The 26,259-nt window shown below is 40.1% G+C and overlaps 1 protein-coding gene across 2 annotated transcripts in view; it reads right to left on the minus strand.

Annotated features, from left to right (window-relative positions):
• lamb1b (laminin, beta 1b) overlaps positions 1-26,259 on the minus strand; it is a 36,167-nt gene that overhangs the window by 8,628 nt on the left and 1,280 nt on the right. For both annotated transcript variants that reach the window (XM_061715295.1, XM_061715296.1), the window contains exons 3-23: positions 23,494-23,629; positions 20,226-20,299; positions 19,157-19,345; positions 19,006-19,069; positions 16,721-16,923; positions 15,712-15,832; positions 15,363-15,551; positions 14,338-14,514; positions 13,482-13,594; positions 13,309-13,388; positions 11,913-12,048; positions 11,669-11,827; positions 10,633-10,766; positions 9,704-9,824; positions 9,389-9,575; positions 8,254-8,397; positions 7,937-8,168; positions 6,481-6,644; positions 6,105-6,329; positions 5,796-6,013; positions 3,926-4,022 (exon numbers count right to left, since the gene is read on the minus strand). In XM_061715295.1, the coding sequence (XP_061571279.1) occupies positions 3,926-4,022; positions 5,796-6,013; positions 6,105-6,329; positions 6,481-6,644; positions 7,937-8,168; positions 8,254-8,397; positions 9,389-9,575; positions 9,704-9,824; positions 10,633-10,766; positions 11,669-11,827; positions 11,913-12,048; positions 13,309-13,388; positions 13,482-13,594; positions 14,338-14,514; positions 15,363-15,551; positions 15,712-15,832; positions 16,721-16,923; positions 19,006-19,069; positions 19,157-19,345; positions 20,226-20,299; positions 23,494-23,629 (3,163 nt within the window). The remainder of the gene's footprint in view (positions 1-3,925; positions 4,023-5,795; positions 6,014-6,104; positions 6,330-6,480; positions 6,645-7,936; positions 8,169-8,253; positions 8,398-9,388; positions 9,576-9,703; positions 9,825-10,632; positions 10,767-11,668; positions 11,828-11,912; positions 12,049-13,308; positions 13,389-13,481; positions 13,595-14,337; positions 14,515-15,362; positions 15,552-15,711; positions 15,833-16,720; positions 16,924-19,005; positions 19,070-19,156; positions 19,346-20,225; positions 20,300-23,493; positions 23,630-26,259) is intronic.

The following is a 26,259-nucleotide window of genomic DNA, read 5'->3' on the forward strand; positions in this document are numbered from 1 at the left end:
CTTTTACTCCTTACATTTTCACGCAATTATCTGTACTTTTTACTCCTTACATTTTAAAAACAGCCCCGTTACTCTATTTCATTTCGGCCTTTAAAAAAAAACTATCCAGTTAAATTGTGAATTTGGTTGTGGTTGTTTCAGATGTTCTTGTCCAGTTTTGTTCTTACATCCGTTCCTTCAGATTCCTGCAACTAAACTTGGATGTACATTCCAATACAGGTTAGGATAAATGATAACATGCCTCTGAAGTTTGACTTTTTGCACCATTACAATACTTATAGGCAACTAGTCATCATATCTGCTGCTCTCTGAAACACATGTTAATGCTCAATAGTACACATATATGGTTCTTTAATATATTTGCATTATACTAAGATGCATTCATTTTCAATGGCTTTTGACCTTAATGGCTTTTTTCCCCCTTACATTACTTTTACTTTTATACTTTAAGTAGTTTTGAAACCAGTACTTTTATACTTTTACTTGAGTAAAAAACTTGAGTTGATACTTCAACTTCTACAGGAGTATTTTTAAACTCTAGTATCTATACTTCTACCTGAGTAATGAATGTGAATACTTTTGACACCTCTGTACACAGTGCATGTAATGAAAACTGAAACAATAATGAGCTTAAACATGTTTAAATGGGTTCTACTTTACTTTGGCTTTTACATAACCGGACAGCTGCTTCCCTTTCTTTGTTTTATTAGTGTCCATATCATAGAAACTGTGTTATGTAACTTTAATTTGAACCATAAGGTTTTGTAATCCCCCCCCCAAAAACTAATGAAATGAGCAGATAATCTCATTGTGTCTTGTGCTTTTCACCTCATGCCTTTGCCAAAGTAAAATGAAGTAATCTTGAAGGAAAACAGTCCACACAAATGTATTTTTTTGTTCAATTTTTACTATTTTGGCTCGTCTACAAAAGTCATAGGCTAATTTTTCTAATATAACATCTGGAGGAATTGCTGATCTGATGCTTTCTTCAAGTTTTTGTTTGTGCTCGAGTCACAAAAGTAAAATAGTAAAAATGAAACTTTCATTTCATTTCATTTCAAGTCTGTGATATCTTTAAGTGTTTGTGTTTTTGCAGGGGATTTATTTAACATTTAACATTGAAAACCCATCCGAACTCCTTCACAGAGGATAAATAAACTCAGACATGACTCATGAGCATGACCCTCAAGGTTCAGCTGAGCCTTCATGTTTGGGTCACGGCACAGAAAAACAAACAACAGGACTTCCTCGCTTCCTCCCCTGAGAAGAAGAAGGAGGCTTGTAATGCAGGCACAAAGAATGTAAAGTTCTGCAGGTTTCCACCCTCAGTAACGCTGGATTTATGTGCACAATTTATGGCATAATAGGTCATGTTAAAAGTTTTATTTCTCTCATGGTGAAACACATTATGGTGATTATGGGCTCATAACTGAGAAAATCACATGACAACTAATGATACTAAAGTTTGCACATCTTTGTGGAGTACATGCACAAAGATGCTAAGAAGATAAGAGTTTAAAACTGCAGACATAGAAATCTGCTCCTCAGAACCAACTCCATATATCTATGATACTTTGACAACATGCAGCATCTGTCCTGATCGTTTCTCACTGCGGTGGCCGCAGCTTTTCCCGAGAGGACGGCTGGATTAATGCCTCATCTGTGCAGATAGGAAGTGATGAACAGCTGGTTTCACCAGCTTAGCAGAGCACGAAGGAACGCAGCTGGAGTGATTTAGGAATCCTGGGACCTCTGGGTGTCGGTCCATGACGACAGCGGGATGCCTGGGAGTCTTGGAGCATGGAACATCTGGTTCCCATGAACAGGGAATCGGGCCATTCCCAGATTCCCTCCCGCTCTGGCAGGAGTGGGAGGGGATGTGGATCCTCCCCGCTGCCTCTCCCTGCTCTGAGGGTGGGCCGGCTACTGTGAGATGCAAGTTATTAGTTCCACCAGGTGGACATTACAATTTCTTTGAGGTTTCAGAGTGATGCCAAGATCCAGCCCCCCCCCCAAGTCATATAGAAATCACCCGAAAGCCACAGTTATTTCTTCCCTAAATGCAAAGGTGGGTAGTAACGAGTTACATTTAAGTTTTGGGACATTTTGTACTTTTAGGAGTAGTTTTGAATCACTATACTTTTACTTTTACTTGAGTAGATTTGTGAAGAAGAAACTGTTACTCTTACTCCGCTACATTAGGCCACGTTGTTACTTTTCTTTTATCCCTTTTATCCACGTACGCGTCAATCTCATGACATCACTGAGTTATTCTTTGGGAAAAATGTTTGTTTTTGCATGTTTTGTCACATTTAGACAGACTCAAACACACACAGAGTTTCTATGAGTTCATGGGCTTGTTCTAGTTCTGCCTGGTTAAAAAAGACAAGTACAAAGGCTTGAAATTTTGTACCACTTGTGCTTAATTTATTTTTTTATTCTGTTATTATTTTATTATTTATTAAAGTACTTGAATTTACTTTAAGATTATTGTAATTTAAGCTATTTTGTATTTATTTTATTGATTTAATTAGCCTGAATATGATTATTTTGTACTTTTGTCTGTTTGAATGGTTGTGTTAAAAAATAAATCAGACGTTACTCAACAATTACTCAGTACTTGAGTAGTTTTTTCACCAAGTACTTTTTTACTTTTACTCAAGTAATTATTTGGATGACTACTTTTTACTTCTGCTTGAGTCATATTATTCTGAAGTAACAGTACTTTTACTTGAGTACAATTTTTGGCTCCTCTATCCAGCTCTGCCTAAATGTAATGGCATTCATACACACAGTAGACAAACCGGTAAAAAAGATCTTATTACTTTAAAAGAAAAAAATATGTAATCAGGAAGTATGTCGGTAAAGAGACTCCAGAATACTGATGTGAAGTGAAAATGACCATGAAACTTTAACTCATCTCGCTTTTCTCTCTTTAGGAAAATTGATTTTATATGTTAAACCTATGAAACAATGGCAAGTGGAGTCTTTTTATGCAACAACAATGGCAAGTTTCTGAGTGTGTGTTTAAATAACATTCACGCTGTTAATGTATTCTGTCCATAAGAAGACCGAACTTCACTAATTTCAAATAAAATAATCTATAAAACTGGGACTTCATGAGTTATAATTGTAAAATTGTTATTTAAGAGCCACTTGAGGGCAGCACAGACATGATGCCAAATGATGTTTTTAGATATAGTTCATATTATAATGTGTTAGTTTTGGAGTTCAAATATTAGCTGGAGCTTCCAGCTGTGGGTTTCATGTTCTCCTTGTGCCTGCATGGGTTGTTTATTTTCCCCAGGTTATGCCGGGCTAACCGGGGTAGTGGGTGTGAGCGTGCACGGTTGCCTTTAAGACTCGTCTTTATAAAATTTAAGATTCATAAACTGGGAAGTTAACAACTGCCCAGCAGCAGATTTTCACACAGTAACAACAAATTCTGAGGACAGATTTATGGCTGTACAAGCGGCTGTTTTGAGCCAGAATTGGACCCAGAATAAAGAAAGGCTGATGCGTAAGGTTGTTTTCACATTGAGCACATTATTTTCACACCATGGAGTCTTACAAAACATCCATTTACTTTTCCACAGTTGTAACAGCTAAGAAAGCATAGAAAAAAACAACCAAGCTTCTTTAAGTTGATACTAAAGAACTTTTGTATTGTGTTTCTAATCACTAAATTGTTGAACTGGAGCTTTTTTTAATGCTTTTTGCTGGAAGCTGTGGTTGAAAGGAGTATTAACGAGAGTAACAATAATCTTGTCAGCCAGAAAACTGAAAGATGCAGGAAGGTTAAGGCATGATATGTATTTATTTAATTGCTATTTAATTACTTTTCAAGAAATTGCTGACTTATAGAGCCTGTCAGAAAGATTCCCAGGGGTGTGGTAAATGCTTGTGATGAAAGATGAACTCTTACCGTGGCATTTGACCTCTGGATCCCCCCAGAAAAGCTCCTTGCACTCACGGCAGGTCCTGCCACCGAAACCTGGTCTGCACACACACTGTCCTGTCGCCTGCAGCGAGAGCAGCAACAAGAGTCGGGTCAAGATCATTTTTTTACACTTGTTACGTAAGCAGGAAGAAGTTGTAGCGCCACCAGACGTCTTCCTACATGTCTTGAGGCTTTTGTTTCACACGCAGACACAATAGAGCTTTGTAGTCGGCAGCTTCTTTGGGTGGAAAAATGTGTGTTCAGTTATCCTGCAGTGTATTGTGAGTCCTTCCTTCCTCTGATGGAGAGCAGCCAGTAAACACAGAAACCCAAATGTGTGTTTATGTGTGTGCATTGTTCGCTTGTTTGCATGCACGTTTGTGTGTCTGAGTAAAACACAGTGGCGGGAAAACTGGGGGAAGAAGCAATTCCCAAACAGCTGGAGTCTTTATAGTAAAAGGATTGCACAAACACAAGCCCCTGTGATTAGCCAAGTTAGTCACAGCGCTGCTGCTCGGCTTGCAGGGAGCATGGTGTTCCCGTCCTGGAAAACTCTGGCAACAACAGCTTAATGGGACAAGATTTAGCGGTTCTCTTTAGTCAGACATCTTGTAGGCGGACAGTAAACTGGAGCAGCTGCCGTATCAGTCCAGAAAACGATGAAGGGATTTAAAGCAGCTGGTTTCTTCTTCTTCCACCCATCCGTTATCTGTATCTTCCAGTTCAGGGTGGCAGGGACACTGCTGGAGTTTATTCCCAGGACAGGTCACCAGCCCATGTCTGGGCCACATACAGTTGAACAAACATGGTCACAGGCCCTTCGATGGGTGGTTTATAAGCGTCAGCCAGCCTTCCAAACAGGCTTTTTGAGTGTTAAACAAAACCTAAATATTTAGAGAAAACCCACGAAAGCATGATGAAAAAAGCCAGGGGTAAGCACCAAGCCTGCTTCTGGTTTTATTTGTTGTGATATACGCATGCCTGATGCCTCTACCTCCTGATATGTCAGTATATCCTCATTTTTAAAGATCCTGATAACACAGTAATTTATTCCTTTTGATCCTGTCAGAGTGTTATGATCAGTACTCGAGTTGAGGGGGGGTGAGGGGAGATGGCATCCCCCCTGAAATAAAAACGGTCAAAATCACCCCCCTGTAAAACTGCCATCCCCCCTTTCCATGCCTTATGTCATTTCATCAATGAATGTGGTTTTACTGCTTTTTAAACATTTAGAGTCATCACCAGAAAAATAACTTATTTGACCATTTTCACCTGTTTCAAGTAAATTTTCACTTGAAATAAGTAGAAAAATCTGCCAGTGGCACAAGATTTATCTTCTTATTACAAGCAAAAAATTATTTTTCCACTGGCAGATTTTTCTACTGATTACAAGTGAAAATCTACTTGAAACAGGTGAAAATTGTTGTTTTTTCCAGTGATGAGTCTTGTTTTAAGTGTAATGAGATTTTTTTACTAAAATGAGACATTTTAACTAGAAATAAGACAAATATTCTTGTTAAGATTTTGAGTTTTTGCAGTGATCGATTTTACTTAACCTGTGAAGGACAGAGTCATATTGATAAGTTCAGATAACAGTTTTTTATTGTTGTGTTTTGATGTATTAGATGTAAGCCCAGTGGATATTTAAAGCTTGCATTAACTTACTATGTCATTCCTGCAGTATTTCTGCAGGTGTCAGTGCTATTATTTGTAATATATTATATTATTTGTAATCAGCACAAATTATCTGTCCCCATATGATAAAATCCACCATCCCCCCTGATTCTTTTTTACAACTCGAGTACTGGTTACAATCACTGCTTGGGTTTGGTTTTGGCTCCAGCATCTGACCCACCTCATCGCAAGAGGACCCGAGGGAGTGGACGGGGTCGCAGTCGCAGCGCCGGCAGCCCGAGCCGCTGGCGATATCCCAGGTGTCGGGAGCGCAGCGGTCACAGCTCTGGCCCACCACGTTGGGCTGGCAGGGACACAGCCCGCTGCGCTGGTCGCACTGACACTCGGTGGGGGACGAGCAGGCGTGAGGCGCCGTTCCCGCGGGGAAACACACGCACTCTGCAGGAAGGACAACATTCAATTTAATAATTACACACCTTAATAAAGTTGTACCATTCAGGATGACTCATCTTCATGTAACCATACTCACTCCTGCAGCTCTGTGTGGCAGCGTTGCCGTAGTAACCCGGTTTGCAGCTCTGGCATGCGTAGCCCTGGGTGTAGTGCAGGCATTTAACACAGGCCCCCGTGCGAGCGTCGCAGGACTCGGGGTCGTGCATGTTGATGTTGTTGTTGCACTGGCAGGGCATGCATTGACCTCCAGGAACCAGTGGGTTTCCATAATGGCCCGGGGCGCACTCCTCACACCTGGCGCCTGTAATGAGGAGCATCCACAAACCAATGTGACAGCGTAACATTTTTCCATCATCGGTTTAAAGGAGGAAGGCAACATTATAATTACAGGAGAGTGGAGGTGTTGTTTGGGTTTGAAGAGTGCGCTGCAGAGCGTTAACGTAGAAACACACCTTTGTAGCCGGGGCTGCACACACACACCAGCTCGTTGGTGTGGGGTAAGACGTAACAGCTGTCTGAAAACTGCCTGCCGCTTCGCGGGCCGTCCGGACACATGCAAGGGCGACAGCGGCCACCTGAGCCCAGCTCGGGGTTACCATGGTAACCGCCGAGACACCTGGAAGTAAAGGAAAAGGTAATGTCTGAACTGCATCTAACGTCCTAGTCCAGGCACAAACTACATGAGTGACCTCCTGACCCGGTATGAACCTTCCAGGCCCCTCATGTCGTCTGGATCTGTTTTTTATCAGTTCCCAGAGTCAGAACCAGACATGGAGAAGCTGCATTCAGCTTTGTAGCACCCTATAATGTAATAACTTCCTGAAAATGTAATAAAATTTGCACTTAACTCATTCGAAAATGTAATAAAATCCAATCATGTAAACTTCACCAATAATGTAATAAAATATCCTAACTGATATTGTAATAACATTTTTACCGATAATGTAATACCTTATTACATTATTGGGAATTTATTACATTTTTAGGTGGGTCTTTTTCTTCAAAACTGATAATGTAATACTTGACAGATAATGTAATATAAAGGCTACGTTCATTTTCAGTCCAGAGTTCTTCATTTTGTGTTTTAAGAATCTAAGAACGTTATATACACTGGATTTAAAACACCAGAATGACTATTGGGTTAAATTGCAGACTTTGAGTACCATGTAATACATTTTTGTATAATAAATTTGTAAAAATGTTTTTACAATATCCGTCAGGATATTTTATTACATTATTGGTGAAGTTATTACATTATTGGGTTTTATTACATTTTCAATTGAGTTAAGTGCAAATTTTATTACATTTTCAGGCGTTATTACATTTTCAGGAAATTATTACATTATAGGGTGCTACAAGCTTCTATGTGCCAAATGTCAAACTCCCAACAAACAAACTCCCAGAAAGCCTCAGATCATGTGAAACACTCAGTGTATTTAAGTCCAGTTTACTTTTAAACTTGTTTAGAAATGTGATCATATTTTACCTACTGATTTTTATCTGATTTGTATCTATTCGTTTTTGCTTACATTTTTAAAATCATGCTTTTTATTTATTTTTTCATGTTTTTGTAAAAATCTATTTTTCTTGTTTCTTTTTTGTTATACATTTTAAATCATGCTTTTTATTTATGTTTAAATGTCTGTAAAGCACTGTGAATCACCTTGTTGTTGAAGTTTGCAATACAAATAAACTTGTACCATTAAATTAGGTCCTCATCAATAGCCTGCAACTGTCAAATGCAATGTTTTTGGCAGTTTAAGTTTGGGAGGGTTTCACCAGGTCTGAGGTATCCAGAACACCAGGTTTCATTAGAATTGGAGGACCCTGCATCTTTTCCCATTTCTGACGATTCAGTCAGGTACTAATGTAGTGATCTCTCCCCGCCGTCACGTTGCCCCGTCGTACCTCTCACAGTGCTGTCCTGTGGTGTAATCCCTGCAGCCCTGACACTCCCCGGTCTGAGGGTGGCAGTACTCGCTGTGGCCGTTGCAGTGGCACGGTCGGCACTGAGGGAAGCCCCAGAACCCGGGCCGGCAGTGGGTGCACTGGCGACCCAGAACTCCCGAGGAGCACTCGCACTGGCCGGTGGCCTCGTGGCAGAAGGCGTGGACCGAGCCCAGAGGGTCACAATTGCAGGCTGTGGGTGAAATTAGGAATAAAGGAGACAATGATTTTCCCCATAAGATCATAGAAAACAACCTGCTGTAGTTCCCGGCACTCACGTGTGCATCCGGCGGGGCTGAACAGGAACGTGGCCGGAGCACAGTGGTCGCAGTTCCTGCCCACGACGTTGGGTCGACATCTGCACTGTCCACCACTTGGGTCGCAGAGGCTGCTGAGGGAACCCTGAGGGTCACAGTGGCATGCTGGGAGAGCAGAGGGAAAAAGGTAGGGGGGCATGAGGAGTTACCTCTTCATAAACATTTCTTACACAGACAATAAAATGCTCAAGACGCAAGAAAAATTTGATATTTAATGGTTTGCATTAATGGGCGTGGCCTAATGGCTCAACAGTGCCCCCGGAAAACTTTGTGACTCAAGCCCGACAATACGGTTTGACGTACATGCACGAAAATCGCTACACACCTGTATCATGTCACAACTTAAAGAAAAGTCTCTTGGCGCCATGGCCAAAACCGAACAGGAAGTCAGCCATTTTGAATTAACTGTGTAATTTTGGCGCAATTCATGCCATTCCTTCGGCCGTTAATGTGGCCCGAACCGTAACGTGCACCCGTGTTATACATCAAAATGTCAATCCTGCGAAGAAACACATTACTTTTCTCAGTCAAAAGTGTTACCGTGGCGACGCTAGATGCCAAAAAGCGCGCCCCCCCTTCATCTGGTTGGTCCATATTTGATAGTTCCTACTTTCCGCCATAACTTTTGAATGGTTTGACATAGAGAGTGGTGGGTGGTGTCATTGGAATCGGTTTTGACTTCTTCACCTTAATTGGTGCAAATTAGCCCCACTCCTTCTTCTGATTGGTCGACATGTGATAGTTCCTATTTTCAGCAATAACTTTTGAATGGTTTGACATAAAGACTCGTGGGTGGTGTCATCGGACTTAGTTTTGACTCCTTGACCTTTATTGGTGAGAATTGCACGTGCGAGGGCCCGTTCATCACTGTTTGCAGCTTTATTGGTATTTTAAAATTCAAACTGTCCTCCAAAGACATGATGAATCACTGAACCACACATTCTTTTGGGTATCAAAGAATTCCCAACATCCAAAAAGGGCACCATTAAATACATGAAAGACTTCAGGGGATGTGACACAAAATCAAAGAAACTTTCAAGATCCCTGGCAAGATGGAAGCTTTCCTTGGAAATTAGGGAAAATGTGTTAAATGTACCCATGGCTCCTTGGTGCAGCAGGGCAGAGACGCTGAAGATGTAGTCGTTGCAGATGTCGGTCATGGGGCTTTTGACGACGCTCTGGCTGCTCTCCAGACATCGGTAGCGCTGGAAGGTATCCCAAGCTTCTTCACCTTCCAGCCCATGAAACATGTCCATCTCTCTGACTCGGGGCATCAGCACCAACTACGAAGAACCACAGGATGGATTCAGTAGTGACGCTCAGCATTTTAGAAAGAGTTTTCCTGCATCAACCATGTTGGGAGACTTGCTGGAGTTTCACCCAGGACAATAGCATCTCAACATAAACGTACCGAGTCGATGAGTGTGTACGGACTCTGGATGTGGCTGTCAGACGAGTACAGCGGCAGAGTGAGTCGGACGGTGTAGTTCAGGCCCTTCTCGAAGCACACCGGCGTCACCAGCATCACGTGTCTGAAACACAGCAGCTGGGTCAGGGGTTTGCTCTGAAGGTTCACCCAAAAGATTGGTACAAAGTACCTTTTTGTCAGTATTAGACTATGGTGATGTAATTTACATGCATGCATTTTCATTTCTTTTGAAAAAACTGGATGTAGTCTATCATGCTGCCTTGCGGTTTGTAACTGGTTCAAGTGCACGTACACATCATTGTAATTTGTATCAAATGGTTGAATGGACTTCACTGAGTCTAAGGAGAAAATCACATATGTTAATATTTATTGCAAAAGCATTACTGGGTAAACTACCTCTGTACGTATCCAATTTATTAAAATATTACTCTAGTAGCTATAACACTAGATAATCAGAGAAAATTCTCCTCATGGTCCCAAGCACTTGAACAGAGTTGGTAAATCAGCCTTTTCCTTTTATGCACCGCAAGCTTGGAATGAGCTACAACACATACTCAACTTGAAATATTTACCTTCTCTTAACATGTTCAAACATATGCTAAAATCATTTTTCACAGAACAATGTCATTGTTTTTAATCAAGTGTCATTCTTTGTCATGAATTCTTTTTAGCTTTCTGATCCTTGTATGTTTTATGTTTGTTTGTTTCTTGTTTTGATATGTTTTTATTTTTTTTGTAAAGTTACTTGTCCTGTATGTATTTTCTTTTATATGAAACTGAATTTATTGTTCTGCTGCCATCTTGACCAGGACTCCCTGGCAGAAGAGATATTGTATCTCAATGGGACTTTCCTGGATAAATAAAGGATAAATAAAAAGCGGTGCACGGAGCAGCGTAAACCAGCGTTTCACCTGGATCCAGGTGGAAGAGAGATGCTCTGGTCATCCCCGCTCTGGATGGAGTTGCTGCAGTGACCGAAGTGGCTTGGAGGCTGGAAGACGGGCCGCTCCACGCGCATGTTCACCTGCTCCCACTGCTGCGGCAGCTGTCCACACACACAAGCAGGAATACGCCGTTTCTAAATTGTTCTTACTTTTAAGCATATTTATCGACAAAAATGTGATACGTCACTTTGTGCATATTTATTTAGTTTCAGAGATCATTATGGTTAACTATCAGAGTTGTCAAAAGTATTCACATTCATTACTCAGGTAGAAGTATAGATACTAGAGTTTAAAAATACTCCTGTAGAAGTTGAAGTATCAACTCAAGTTTTTTACTCAAGTAAAAGTATAAAAGTACTGGTTTCAAAACTACTTAAAGTATAAAAGTAAAAGTAATGTAAGGGGGAAAAAAGCCATTAAGGACAAAAGCCATTGAAAATGAATGTATCTTAGTATAATGCAAATATATTAAAGAACCATATATGTGTACTATTGAGCATTAACATGTGTTTCAGAGAGCAGGAGATATGATGACTAGTTGCCTATAAGTATTGTAATGGTGCAAAAAGTCAAACTTCAGAGGCATGTTATCATTTATCCTAACCTTTATTGGAATGTACATCCAAGTTTAGTTGCAGGAATCTGAGGGAACGGATGTAAGAACAAAACTGGACAAGAACATCTGAAACAACCACAACCAAATTCACTCTATCCGGATGGAGCAATTTAACTGAATAGTTTTTTTTTAAAGGCCAAAATGAAATAAAGTAACAAGGCTGTTTTTAAAATGTAAGGAGTAAAAAGTACAGATAATTGCATGAAAATGTAAAAGTAAAAAGTACAGATAATTGCGTGAAAATGTAAGGAGTAAAAGTAAAAAGTCGTCTGAAAAATAATTACTCCAGTGAAGTATAGATAACCAAAATTTCTACTTAAGTAAGGTAACGAAGTATTTGTACTTTGTTACTTTACACCTCTGTTAACTATCTCTACTATCTGTTACCTGCGGCTCATAGCGTATCAGAATGTTATAATCCATGGACTCCGGGACGTCGTTGACGTTGAACTCCAGATACGCTCCTTCCGGCACATTAACGAAGCCCATCCCAGTCCACGTGGGGCTTCGGTCCAGAGGATAAGGCCTCTGCACCACTGTCACGCCCTAGGAAACACAAACACACCCCTGGTGCTGGGATCCACATGTGTGAGGGACACTGGATGAACGTGACGGCATGACAGACACTCACGGGTCCGTGCTTGGCGTCCTCGGCTTCGTAGATGTAGTGATCCAGAGCGATGAAGTAGAAGCCGGACTCCACCTTATCGCAGCGGCGTCCAAACATGTGCTCTCTGCACGTACACTGGCCTGTCTGAGCGTCACAGCTGAACACAGAGGTGGGGAATGGTCACTTATATGCTCGTCATTCGACAAACATTATGTTCTTTTTTCTGCTTATGGACATGCAGTATTTCATAATAAACTGTCTGGCAAAAAATACAAAAATTCACCACCTGCAAATAAGCAAGAGCAGTTGTTAATATGTTTCAGTTGGTAACAAGCAGAGTTGGGTAGTAACGAGTTACATTTACTCCGTTACATTTACTTGAGTAAGTTTTGGGAAATTTTGTACTTTTAGGAGTAGTTTTTAATCACTATACTTTTTACTTTTACTTGAGTAGATTTGTGAAGAAGATACTGTTACTGTTACTCCGCTACATTAGGCTACATTGAGCTGTTACTTTTCTTTTATTCCTTTTATCCACGTACGCGTCAATCTCATGACATCACTGGGTGAATCTTTGGGAAAAATATTTGTTTTTGCATGTTTTGTCACATTTACACAGACTCAAACACACACACACACACACAGAGTTTCTATGAGTTCATGGGCTTGTTCTAGTTCTGCTTGGTTGAAAAAGAAGTACAAAGGCTTGAAATTTTGTGCTACTTGTGCTTAATTTATTTTTTTATTCTGTTATTGTATTATTTATTAACTACCGGTATTTGAATTTACTTTAAGCTTATTTTAATTTAAGCTATTTTTTATTTTTTATTAATTTTAATTTATTTTATTATTTTATTGATTTAATTTGCCTGAAGATTATTATTTTGTACTTTTGTCTGTTTGAATGGTTGTGTTAAAAAAATAAATCAGACGTTACTCAACAGTTACTCAGTACTTGAGTAGTTTTTTCACCAAATACTTTTTTACTTTTACTCAAGTAATTATTTGGATGACTACTTTTTACTTCTACTTGAGTCATATTATTCTGAAGTAACAGTACTTTTACTCGAGTACAATTTTTGGCTACTCTACCCAGCTCTGGTAACAAGTTATTTAAACCAATCTGATGCTGCGAGGAGCAGCTCATTCCTTTAACAAGCATGACAGAAGACAGATCCTCCTCTGTTTTGTTTTTCCCTGAGACACTTGGGCATGGGACACATCTGGTGATCACTCCTACAACCTTCTACGGCGCTCAAAGCTTTCATTGGAAAGTCTAAGTCAAGAAAAAGGTTGCTCGGTTGTTTGAGGTTGCCAGGAAGGCCGAGGGCCAAAAAACGATCTGATATATACACATCCTGGAGGTGTTTCATCTAAACCAAATGCAGATGTTCTTAGTGTAAGAAAATACACCTACTTATTGTCAACAGCCCCTCCCTGGTCGCAGTCACATGGCCGGCACCCGTCCATGTCATGCGTCAGACCCCAGTGCTGTGGCTGTTTTAATAAAAGACAAAAAACAGACAGGCATGATTCACCAGCGGAGGGAGAAGTGTTCAAACAGTCTGACGGTCGTGTTTTGAGCCGTACCAGACACTGGTCGCAGTTGTGTCCGTCCACGAGCCGTTTGCAGTAGCATCTTCCTGAGTTGGAGTCGCAGGGGTTTCCTCCCGGCAACGTTCCCAGCGGGTTACAGGTACACGCTGCAGAGCCACGCAAGGACACAATGAAAACACATTGTTTTTATGCTTATCTACACTCTGCAGGTTTGTATGTGCTCTGGTCCTGCTTTCTTCAATCTGGCCATCTAAACTTGAGAATTAAACCAAGTCTTCACTTGAGAATTGGATTTTTGGGGTGTAATTCATGTGATACAGGGATTTCTATTACAGTATTAGTAGAATAGTACAAAGTTTGTACTTTAAGGGGTTAAAAAAGGGATTTGCTGTTGGTGTCAGTGGAGCAAGTTAAGAGAGCTCTACAGGAGTGTCTCAGTCAAATTAGAATATTGTGATAAAGTTCTTTATTTTCTGTAATGCAATTAAAAAAACAAAAATGTCATACATTCTGGATTAATTACAAATCAACTGAAATATTGCAAGCCTTTTATTATTTTAATATTGCTGATCATGGTTTACATTTTAAGATTAAAATTCCCAGAATATTTTAATTTTTTGAGATAGGATATTTGAGTTTTCTTAAGCTGTAAGCCATGATCAGCAATATTAAAATAATAAAAGGCTTGCAATATTTCAGTTGATTTGTAATGAATCCAGAATGTATGACATTTTTGTTTTTGTAATTGCATTACAGAAATCACAATATTCTAATTTTCTGAGACAGTCCTGTAGTTGAACCTGAAGTTTCCATTGTATAATACACAAAAAATCAAAGATTGAATACGTATAAAGATGTAAAGGATGACCAAACTGTAGCTGTGACTTACCCAGGCAGCCGTCTGGGCCTTGTCCCACTCCGTAGTGTCCCTGTCTGCAGTGGTCGCACCGCTCTCCCTCCACGTTGGCTTTGCACCGACACTGACCTGAGATCAGCCCTCTGGCCACATCGGTCCGGGGGTCACACATGCCGCCCTGCTGAGACCCGTTCGGGTCACAGTTGCACGCTGTAGAGACATCAAAGGCATCCCCGACCAAATGTGAAGAACATGGATAAACCGAAGCTTACTTTCAACAAATATTTTTGGTTACAACACAGCAACAATATATCTGAACCAAATTCATGCACATGGCATTGATGATCTGGAAATAGAAGAAATCATATTCTTTTAAGTTTGCGCTGAATGTTGAAAATAGAAGAGGATCAGGCATCGGGATCATCAACTTATGTCCCAACTTTTCAGGAAATGTACAAAGTAGATTGTTGTTTTTTGATGAAAAGATTTAAAAAATGTAGGTCTCATGGTAAAGAAACTCAAAAAATCAATGGATGGATGGATGGAACGAGAGATGGTTGAATGGATGATGGATGGATGGATGGATTACATGAAACAAATTGAATGTCAATCTGTTGAACAGTTTTGTTTAAATATCTCATTAAAGAAAGAATTTTGAAAACATTTTGTAGGTCATCACCAAGAAAAATAAATCAATAATGTGGCAGATTTGGAGAATAAAGGCATGCCATGTAAGTAGCATCGCTGGTTCAGCCAGCTCTTTATGAGTGTTATCTGAGTCTCGTGAAGGTTAAAACAGGGGGTTGCTGTTTTTCATTTCACTCTGCTATTTTCATTTGAAGCCTGTACTTTGTCTGTAATTACGATCATGCAGTAGCAGCAGCTACTTTCAGCCGCTTCAATGAGAAGCGTTTAACACAGTTGGAGGGAGCAGCTCCAGATGGTGCTGGTCTGAGTTTGTGGGAAAGAAAACACGCTTTCCCACAACATGGGATTAAACAAAGGTGTTAATAATTAGAAGACATTTTCATGGCCCAGAGGTTGACGCCGGGACGTACGTTCGCAGATGCTGGGGTCTCTCAGGTCTCTGTTGGGGTGCTGGTAGAAGAAAGGGGCACACTGCTCGCACTGCCGGCCCACCGTGTTGTGTTGGCAGTCATCACAAACGCCTCCGCTGGCGTTGCCGGTCGACATGTATACAGCGAGGTCAAAGTGACACGATGAGGTGTGATGGTTACACTCGCACTCTGAGAAGAGAAGGTCAATTCCAATAGAGAAATGTTCTAGTGAGCTCAGTTTGTACAGATGTTCAGGGATTATTAAAACAGAGAGGACATTGTGATCTTGTTTCAGTTGTGTTGTGGACGGAGGAGTTTGGCTCAACCGCAGGGCAGACCGGGTTCTTACGCTTGCAGGAGTGGGTGTTTCGTCCTTCTGCAGGTCTCCAAGGCAAGTCGTGGTAAAAGCTCTGACAATGCTCGCAGTTCAGTCCCTCCGTGTTGTGGTTGCACACGCAGCGACCGTGAACCTGCGCACAAAAATAAGTCCTGACTTACACCGATTCCAAAAATTCCAAATCAATGGGTTCTTCTTTTTTCCCAATATCACATTACAAAACATCAAAACCATGGTCTCAAGCATGGATGTTAATCTAAAAGACCAAATTATCTGGTTTATTTGTGACATAAAAAGTTGTTGTTCATCATTAGCATTAACTGAGTTTTGCTGCTATGAAAAAAGGAAAAAAGTTAATAATTTATATATTTAAATCTTTTTGTCAATTGAAAATGTGAATTAAAATATTGAAATGACAAACACTGCAAAAACTCAAAATCGAACAAGAAAATGTGTCTTTCTAGTTAAAATGTCTCATTTTTAGTCAAAAAAATCTTACATCAAAATCTTACATCAAACAATCATTACAAAAAAATCTTAAATCTTACATCTTATCTTATCTTATTACACTTAAAACAAGACTCATCACTGGAAAAAAAACAACAATTTTCACCTGTTTCAAGTGGATTTTCACTTAAAATAAGTAGAAAAATCTGCCAGTGGAACAAGATCTTTTTGCTTGTAATGAGAAGATAAATCTTGTCCAGATTTTTCTACTTTTTTCAAGTGAACATTTACTTGAAACAAGTGAAAATTGTCAAATAAGTTATTTTTCTGGTAATGACTCTTGTTTGACTCTTGTCTAAAAATGAGACATTTTAACTAGAAATAAGACAAATATTCCTGGTAAGATTTTGAGTTTTTGCAGTGTATTATTAAGGCCTATTATCAATTTATACTTATACTGATTCCTCAAGAGAAAAAGAAAACAAATCAGTATGAAACATGTAAACCAAACCGGACAGAGGTATTTCTTCTGAGCTGAGCTCCTGAAATGATCAAATAAATGTGTTGGATGTACCATGCCCTCAGCAGAACTCGGTTCTCCATCGATGGGGGCGCACTCGGAGGCGTGGCCGTAGCAGAAGCAGTTCCCCCGGACGACCAGGTCGTAGAGGGCGTAGTAGTACTTCTCCGTCACCTCTTCGCGGGAGTCCAGCAGGTTGTCGCCCAGCGTGTGGAGCTTGACGAACTTCACTCTGATGTTGGTGATCTTTAGCATGTCTGCACACAGACGGCACCGGAAAATCAGTTATATTCAGTAAGATTTAAAAACTAAAAAAAAGGCCCCAAACCCCGCCTCAAATGTCTATCACAGATGAAGCGAGGCTGATTGGTTTTTTTTTGTTGAGAGCATATGTCACTATAACAAAGGTAAATAAACCAACAAGTGAATGAAATGGTTAAACAGAAATATGTATTGAAACAGGAATTAGAGTCAGCTCTTGATCAAACATCCCATCAGTGTGATTTTACAGCACGACTCACGGAGTCCTCTTTAGCTTTAATGCTGCTGTTGTAGAAGGTCCTTAAATTCTTGTATTTTGGCAAATTATTTAATGAACGAAAGAACAAAATAAAAATACACTTAATTGATATTATAGCAGTTTTTATGCTCATGGGTATCTTGCGTTTTCCCATTTGTTTAAGTCTGTATTTCTTGTTTTTCTGCTTCCTCTTCTAGATTAAAAGCCTGTTTTAAGTCAAGTTTTCATGTTCTTTGTCACTGTTCACACCTGTGTCTTCTCAGTACCTTTGTCTTGTTTTGTCTCCTTCCCCTGCAAGTCTCTACTTTTGTGTTCCTGTCTAGCTCTTTGTCCCAGAACAAGTTGTTTTATGCCACTTTTCATGGAAATACCAAAATAAAAGTGTATTTGTGTCTGTTGCTGCTTCCCTGTGTCTTGTATATGGATCCTCCAGACCTCCGTCTTTTCAACAGATGAGGCAGGGGATTTGTCACAAAAGTCTTCTGCATAGTTTCAGATCTGGCTGATGTTCCTGCGGTTCTTCAAACTCCCTCAGCGTTCATCACAGACTTCACTCGGGTCCTCTGCATGTGCATGTCACACAGGATGAGACGATGAGCGCCTCGTCCTGGAAGTGGGTGAGTGTACAAAGTCCAAGTTGCCTCCGCATGTGAAATTCTTTGCAGCGCTCATCCTGTCGCACCTCTAACCCCAGCGGCTACTTCAGGGTAGAAAACCGACAACTAAAAGACACTCAAACTTATGTCAACTCACTTCCTGTGAGGAACTTTTCTCTTTAACGTCACACGAGGATATTCAGTTTAAATACTACATGTCAGTGTGGTCTTTTCTCTGCTCTGCAGGTTTTGAATGTCAAGAAAATATTTATGCACTTTTGTGGAAGTTAATTTTATCAAAGCACTTTCTTTTAATCGATTCTCTTTAACTTTGAAAAAAAACTGAACATACAGAAATATGCAAGTTGTTTACCACTCTTGCCCAATCCACAAAATATGCAATCTATATTTACCTGGTTAAAAAGTGACGTTCATCTTTTTTCCGTAATATTTTGTCCCTGTTTTTTCTCTTAATAACATGGCATAAATATTCAGTAAAAAAAATCTGATATTTTAATTTCAATAAGTTATGTGTTACATTCCATAATGTGGCAATAACATGTCCTAGTGTCTCTGGTTTAATAGTGTTATTTTAGAATTTTCAGCTGAGCCGTGATTTCTGAATCTTTTTTTTCATCACTAGTTTAGATGCTGTTCAGCCTTTTTGTTTTTCTGATGTTGATTCGACTTTTAACTTTTGCTGTGATGAGTTGACATGACAACAGAAAGTTGTTTGTGGAATCAGCTGACTGAGCTTTAAAAAACGCAAATAATGATCAGTATGAAACCATACATGTAGTTGAACAGATGAGCTCAAGGATGTAGAGCAGAAAAGCGGAGAGTAGGAAGGCGTGGCTGTGAGGGAATGTTACAGGTTCAAGAGCATCTCTACATGTATGTGGATGATATGGGCAGAAAAAGGATAGATTCTGTATTTATTCCTGATTTTCTCTAAATTTAAACTCTGTTATCATGTTTAATCAATTTCCTTGTGTTAAATATTATAGAGTAAATACTCCTGCAGTCATTTATGTTGGTTTGCTAATTTAATTGATATATTTTCTATTATATAATGTTGTCATTTTTTCACTGGGGTTGCAGGATAAATCTAAAAAATATGTGAGATTTATCCAGAAAGGGGCAGCAACACATTAAAAAAAAACATGTTTTTAAAAACTGATAAAGTTGAGCCTTTTTTTCTTAATTGAAAATTAGCAGCTTACTCTGTATCCTCAAGCTGTAGGGATCCTCGATCTCAAAGGCAGGGTCCAGCACTCGAAATATCACCTACGACAAAAAAAAAGTCCCATCCAGAGAACTGATAAATAAATAAATAAGTTATGTTCTAAAAAAAATAATTAGAGGGATGCTCACCTCTCCCTCCGTGGATGGTTCGATGTCTGAGTAATGGGAGTCACAGATGATGTCGTCCACTCTGACCATGGGTCCTGTGGAAATTCCCGGGAAGGATGACTCGCAATTTTGGGAAAAGTAGCGATAAACCTGCCACGTTTTTCCAAAATCCATGGACCGCTCGATCATCATGGCACCAGGACGAAACGTCTGAAGGTAAGTGAATAAAAACAAGTCTTAGGTAAATTAAAATACGTGATAGTAGTAACAGAACTGTGACTTTTCTTTGTATATTCTCAATATAGCTCTTGTTTTTTGTTGTAAAAGACCAAATAGCCCTCAGTACTTTCATCTAGTGAAGTTAGAGTTGTAAAAACTCCAACTCCATAAGGAATCCTGGAAAAAGAAGAGATTCAAACACTCTGGTATCTTTTCTCAAGGTCCAAGAGCTAATTAACCTCCCAAAAGCTCTGCGTATGGCATCATAGTCAAAGAAGATGATGATGAAAAGAGGAGCTACTATCAGCTACTTTTGATACAGACTCACACATGCTAATCAAACTGTTCATGTGATGCAATCGAAGGAACAGCATCACGAAAGCCAAACTGCTTACATCTCAAACTGGCATGTGAACTTTTTCTGTCTATACTATTTCAGAGATGTTTAGATTATAAACTGCACAAATAATCTAAACAACGTGAATTTTTGCAAGATTGTTGGTCGTTGGTTCCTCGTTCTGTGCAGCTAAAAATAAAGGAACTAAAAGAATGCATGTACTTGAGAGTGTTTTAACTATGATGTAGATCCACATAGCTGATGAAGGGCATGAATGACTCCAGCTGGCCGCCGTTTAAGCCGATCGTGAGACAACGATGAGAGGCCAGCAAGGATTTCAGCGAACATTCCCTCCTCCGCCTCCCTCCCCTCTTCCCATCGCTCCCAGGAGACCAGAGCGGGTTTCTAGACTCCTCCAGTGCAGCTGCCCGGGGCTCTGGTTAACTCCATGCCATGAGTTTGGGGGAAATGAATATACTACACCACAATTAATTATGTGTTTGTGTGTGTTTTGTGTGAAAAGAGCCCGGGCACCTTGAAGGTCATGATAAGGTGTGTGAAATGAAACTCGGCCTCAAGGTTCAGCTGGATCGTCACATTCTCCACACCTGCAGGAAACAGGATATTAACAGTTATTGTTTTTTTTTCCATTTGTAAGACTTTTAAAATTGACACACCCTCAAACATGCAGTCCACATTTTTACTCCTCTGGTTATGCAGCTGAATCAGATTTACTCTCTTGCAAAATCCAGACATGCATCTAATCAATCTGGGTCTGGATTGTGTTGCACAAGCTGTTTGGAAATCCTGTGAGCTGCGGTTGAATTCCAGCGTAGCTGTACCACTTCAAAAACATATTTTTCTTTTTTTTAAGAGGGCAAACTGAAAAAAGGGGCCACTTAAGAGGCCAAAACATCTTGTTCTGAGCTGGGATACAACCTCACAAAGACATGAATGTTTCCCTTTTTCAGTGAAATGTCTCCAAATCCCCTTGAATGGATTATTTGTATTACAATCAAATGAGGAAGGGTCTTCTTTCACTGTCATAAAAATTCATGCAGAGGAGTTAATCTTTAATTGCTAAGTTTTTATTGTTGCTGATGTCCTTTTAAATATTTAACCCTTGTACTGTCTTTGGGTCAAAATTACCTAATTCTCCTGTCCTTCTTTCCTCCTGCTCTCTCCTTCCTTCTCCCTTCCTCTTTCCTTCCTTCCTTCTTTCCTCCCTCATACGTTCTTTCCTTGTTTTCTCCTTTCATTCCTTCATTCTTTTTTCCCTTCCTTCCTTCTTTCCTCCCTTCCTTCCTTCTTTTCTCCCTTCCTTCTTTCTTTCCTCCCTTCTTTCTTTCCTCCCTTCTTTCCTTCCTTCCTTCTTTTCTTTCTTCCTTCCTTCTTTCCTTCCTTCTTTTCTTCCTTCCTTCTTTTCCCCCTTCCTTCCTTCCTTCCTTCCTTCCTTCCTTCCTTCCTTCCTTCCTTCCTTCCTTCCTTCCTTCCTTCCTTCCTTCCTTCTTTCCTCCCTTCCTTTTCTCCCATCCTCCCTTCCTTCTTTTCTTCCTTCCTTCCATCCTTGAATGAATATATTTTATCTTCAATAGTATGATTGTCGCTTTGATTTTGACTTTGATATCTTGTTAACAGTGCGTGAAAGTTGGCTGTTTATTGATTTCATTAATCAATCACACTCAAAACCTGGCATACAAGAAGGCTAAATGTTTATTTAATCTTTTTGTCAATTCCTAAATTTAGTAACAACATCTTTCTACTAGCTTTTATTATGTATTTATAAAAGTCTTATTGTTGGGATAAGTATGAGCTAAGAGGCTCAGGAGCCAAGATGGAATAGGGAAGTTGCTGCCAGGGAATTAGGAAATCCCAAGAGAAGCTGTTGTGCGTCTGCAGCTTCCTGCTGTTTCAGAGACATCTGCGCTGCCGCTCCAGCCATGACTCACACCTCTGACAGATTCCCACCACTCCTCGGGAACAAGGTCCAGCGTAATCGTAAGAGTGAGGATTTGTATTTTTTTAAATGTTTTTTTTATTTCAAACTGCATGGGAGTTTTGTGGTATCAATTCAATCGGAGTCAAATATAATAGTTTTCCAGTTCATCTGCAATAATCTACAGTTCGGGAAAACAAACCAGATTTGGCACATTTGATCAAGTGAGACATCTGGCAGCAGTCTGCACGTATCAGACTGATGTTTATACAGTTTGAGGGGAAACGTATTTATCTGGTTGGAACCCGAGGTAAAGTTCAAGCTACTCTGAGCTGTAAAAGTTATCTTAGCACCGAGTCGGAGTCTGGATCCAGTCAAGCGAGTGAATTAGAAACTGGCTTTCATGCTCTTGCATCAAGGCCCGCTTGGCTTTCACAATCAGGAGAGATTTAGCTAAAACCTTTCTTTCTCGAGATAAAAATACTTATCTCTGCCTCTTTCAATCCATTCCGTCATTTTGCGTTTTAGGTGATGACTTTATCTGTTCCACATGCAGAAGATGTTTGTAAAACTTGTAGAATTTTCTTGTATATACAGTGTGTTTGATATATAGTTTTTCAGTTACCCCATTCACACGCTGAGTGGTACTACTGGATGATAGTTAAAGATGCTGCAAAAACATACATTGACAACCCAGCTGCTATTGGAAATAAGGGTGTTAAATTGAAGTAATACGCAAAATAATAAGGTAACTTCAAAGTATTTCTATCTCTCGTGGTTGAGCTCTTGAAGTCGGGCTTTCTCATTACCGGTACATGTTTCTGCTGCACACATGAAGGTCCTGTGTGTGTTCAAGCGTTGACACATGTCTGTTTCCTTCGTGCACACCTGTTCTCTCCAGCAAACCTGTAAAGCCAGCATCGTTAGTCTCTCCTCACCGGCTGCACTAAGTGTCTCTGTGATCTTCTGTCTAGTCATTACCAAGCTCAGTTCCCATGAGAACAGCTTCCCCTTGTTCTTCTACGTTAAACCAGACATGGACAGGATTAGGGCTGAGGATCGATTCAAATGTCAAGAATCGATTTGATTCCGATTCTTAAGATTCAGAATCGATTATCAGGATTTGATTCGATCCGATTCGATTCGATTCCGATATTGATTTGGGTTAGTGTTATTAAAACTGTTTTTTGAGTTGTTGCATGAATTATATGACTGTAGTTATGCAAAATATGAATACTAGTATTATATTGAGATTCAACAGCAAGTATTGGCAGCTAATGATGCTGTAAGGACCAATCAGCTCCCAGAATGCTGATAGAACTGCTTTCAGAAACATCATGTGGGTCAGAATTACCAAACAGATCCAGGGCAGCAAACAGAAACGGATGAAATCGGTTTTATTTTTTCCCACATTCCGTTTTAATTTGTTCCATTTTCGGTCTATTTTGGTTTTTAATTTTTGAGAATTTGGTTTTTAGCATTTTTTGCAAATGTAACCCCAAGACAGTGTATAAAGTAATGAAATATAGGCAATTTATGCAATTATAACTGAACACTTTAATGTTTTCATACCTTTAAACATATTTAAAGGCAAAAACATGGCACCAGTTATTCTCGTGTCCAACAAAACATTCCTTTTTTGGGGATAAACAAAAAAATAACCAAAACCAAAAGTTGTAATGTAATGAAAAAAAAATACATAAATAAATAAAAGAAAATTAAACCCCCCCCCCCAAAAAAAAAAAATAAAAAAAAAATCGATCTTTAGACATATGAATCGATTTTTAGGAATTAATATGAGAATCGACCTAGACAGGATCTCTCTCTCTCTCTTTTCTTGCGTCTCACAGGTTTTCTGTCACTCACCGTTTTCCGACTGCCACCAGGTCTTGAGGCGGTTCGGGGCGAAGGTGGTGACCACGTTCTCGATGGTGTGGCTGATGGGGTTGTTGACCTCATCGTACATCTGCCTTGAGTCGCACGAAAAGCATTTCTTCTCCTCCTGAAAGACAGAGAGCGGTACAGGCTCAGCTCCTCTGGCAGAAATGGAAGTGCTGAATACATATTTAGGTAACCTGTCAAAGTGGCTCCTCTGTTCGTCACCGATACGACAAATCCAGTCTCGCAGAAACGTGTAAAATAGTGATGTTACTGAAATAAAAATAAAAATCTCTTTCTTTCTTTTGATTACTGCCACCCAGCAGGACTTTCAAAGTAATGTTAGGAATCTCAGTGGGAGGTTCTGTTTGTGTTTCCCAGCATGGACCAGGTAAGGCCCAAAAAGTAGACTTCTACATGCTGTGAGTTGAGCTTCAGTTCTTACACAAGAAAAACAATGGTTTTCTAACCTTAACCACATACATTTTATTATAGCAAATAAGTAGACGTTACGACTGAGTGAAGACAAACATATTTGTGGAACTACCTCCTCACTCGGTTGAGTAGCCCCATATACAGAGCTAAAGTCGTCGTGTGTCTGACCCAGGTTTGACTCCTGGCCTGCAGGACCTTTGCTGTGTATCTTCCTCTTTCTCTCTCTCCCTCTCCCTCTCTCTGCCCCCATTTCCTGTCATCCCACGTTCAACAAGGCCAAAGAATCTTTAAAAAAAAATGTGTGGAAAGGGTTGCTTTGCTCATGAGACAGTCTCCGATCTCCAGCTCGACAGCATTATCTAAAGGTTCAGCACCAAACCTCTGGACTCTGAATGCAAACTTTTTTCTCATGGTAAAATATGACATCCATTAATAGCTGTACGTGAAATTTCTGGCACTTTTGCACCTTTTTTTATCCATCTTACTTAATCACTGGCAACAGCTGTGTCTCCGTGAGAAGACTTCACGGTTGTAGACCACATCTGCTCAGATATGGAGCCTGAAATTGGACGTTTATAGATTTCTCCCACGTCGGACACCAATTTTGATGATCTCATGCCTTGTAGATGTTTGTTGTATGTTAAACAGAGATCCCCAGACCGGCCTCTGCCCAGCCACTTCCTTTACCTCCAGGTCCAACTGAGGGCTGTAATCATTTCAAACGGTGCAGAAACACCTTCCCTGGGGGGCTTCTGGGCATCATTACCTGACATCCTTAGCAGACATCCAAACCAGCGTAATGAGCTCCTCGCTCCAGCCCTTAGGATGCACCCAGTTACACTTCTAAGGAAACTCTTTTGGGCTGATTGCTTTCACAGCCTCCTGTCAAACATTAACCACAGCTAATGAACATAAATGGAGGGTGGGACATAGACCAACCGCTGGATCAACAGCTTTGCGTCACCGTGACGGACCAAAACAGAGTCCGCCTGTCAATCAACTGCTCCACTCTACCACTCTTGAACGAGACCCCATCAGACTTGGCCTCCGACTTGAAGGGGCCTAATATCAATGTGGTTCCTTCAATTATTTCGCTTATTGAAACTCAGTACAACATATTTTCAAAACCATAATGGATATAATTGTCTCAAAATAGCTGTAAATAAGAAGTAATACTCAGTAATTCCTCAAGACTGCCAATGAGCATTAACTTTCTCTGGGATCTCCATTGTTGATGTTCTGACATGAACTTAAAAACATTGTTTATATGCTCTTAAATATCACAATATTGTAGCTTATGCACAAATAAGAAAACAATACTTAAGCTGGCTTAGCTCTGAACCAACTTTGTCTGCGTTGAAATGTGAATGAATGCCGGAAAAGTGCTTGGTGAAACAAACGTCTGAGTCCAACTTCCTTCCCTCCCTAATCTGCAGCTCATACTTCAAGCCTGTGCTCATCCTCAGAACACGCATAAAAGGCCCCACAGTGTAAGTGTGCTTTCATAAATAATGTTATTCACATACAGAGCTCCCCAAAGGAGGGCTGATAAGAAGAGAATATCCCCTACCTCGCCCCCGGTCCACATCCACACAGGGCAGGGATTGTGAGCCACACAGTGCTTTTATTGTGGAGGGGAATGTCTGAACTCCCACTTGACAAGAGAGCGAGCAGACTCTGTGCATGTGCATGTTCCCACACACAGACGGACACAATGTCGCCCAAAAAGCCTTCGGTTTTACCTCCTTTATAAGTAAAGCTGGTGTCATTCATTCAGCCGCAGACGTGACATGACCTGACTGAGTCTCGCACGCATTCAGAAGCGATAAGTCACAGCCATAAAAGATGGCATCTTCAAGGTCAAAGGTGCTGCTACATTTTATACGGATGTTATGAATTCTGCACTGGACGGAGAGCCGACCAACTTTCTGTCATCTCCAGAGGCATTTCTACACTACATGAGGAGTAACTCCTCCTATATAATCTGATCAAATCTGTTCTCAGTGGATAGTGTAACAGTTTTCTTGAAATCAAGAGGAAGAAGCTTTACATTTGGAAAAATGCCAAATGCATTCATGTATTGTTTGCTATTGAAAAGAAGCATTTCACAAGCTGTTATGTTATAGGGGGTCTTATTTCATAAAGAAAAGTATGGTAATACCTTTCAAATTAATGCAACAGAGTCATTCTAAACCACAGTGTGCAGTATGAAAAAGAAACAATAAAGTAAATGTACCTCAGATTTGAACATTCTATACGTGTATTTTGCACTGTGGGTTGGGTACTCCGGTATAATGGGTTAGTATGAATCCACAGGTC

The sequence above is a fragment of the Cololabis saira genome, chromosome 23 (genome assembly GCF_033807715.1).
Source record: "Cololabis saira isolate AMF1-May2022 chromosome 23, fColSai1.1, whole genome shotgun sequence".
NCBI classification, from domain to species: Eukaryota; Metazoa; Chordata; class Actinopteri; order Beloniformes; family Belonidae; genus Cololabis; species Cololabis saira.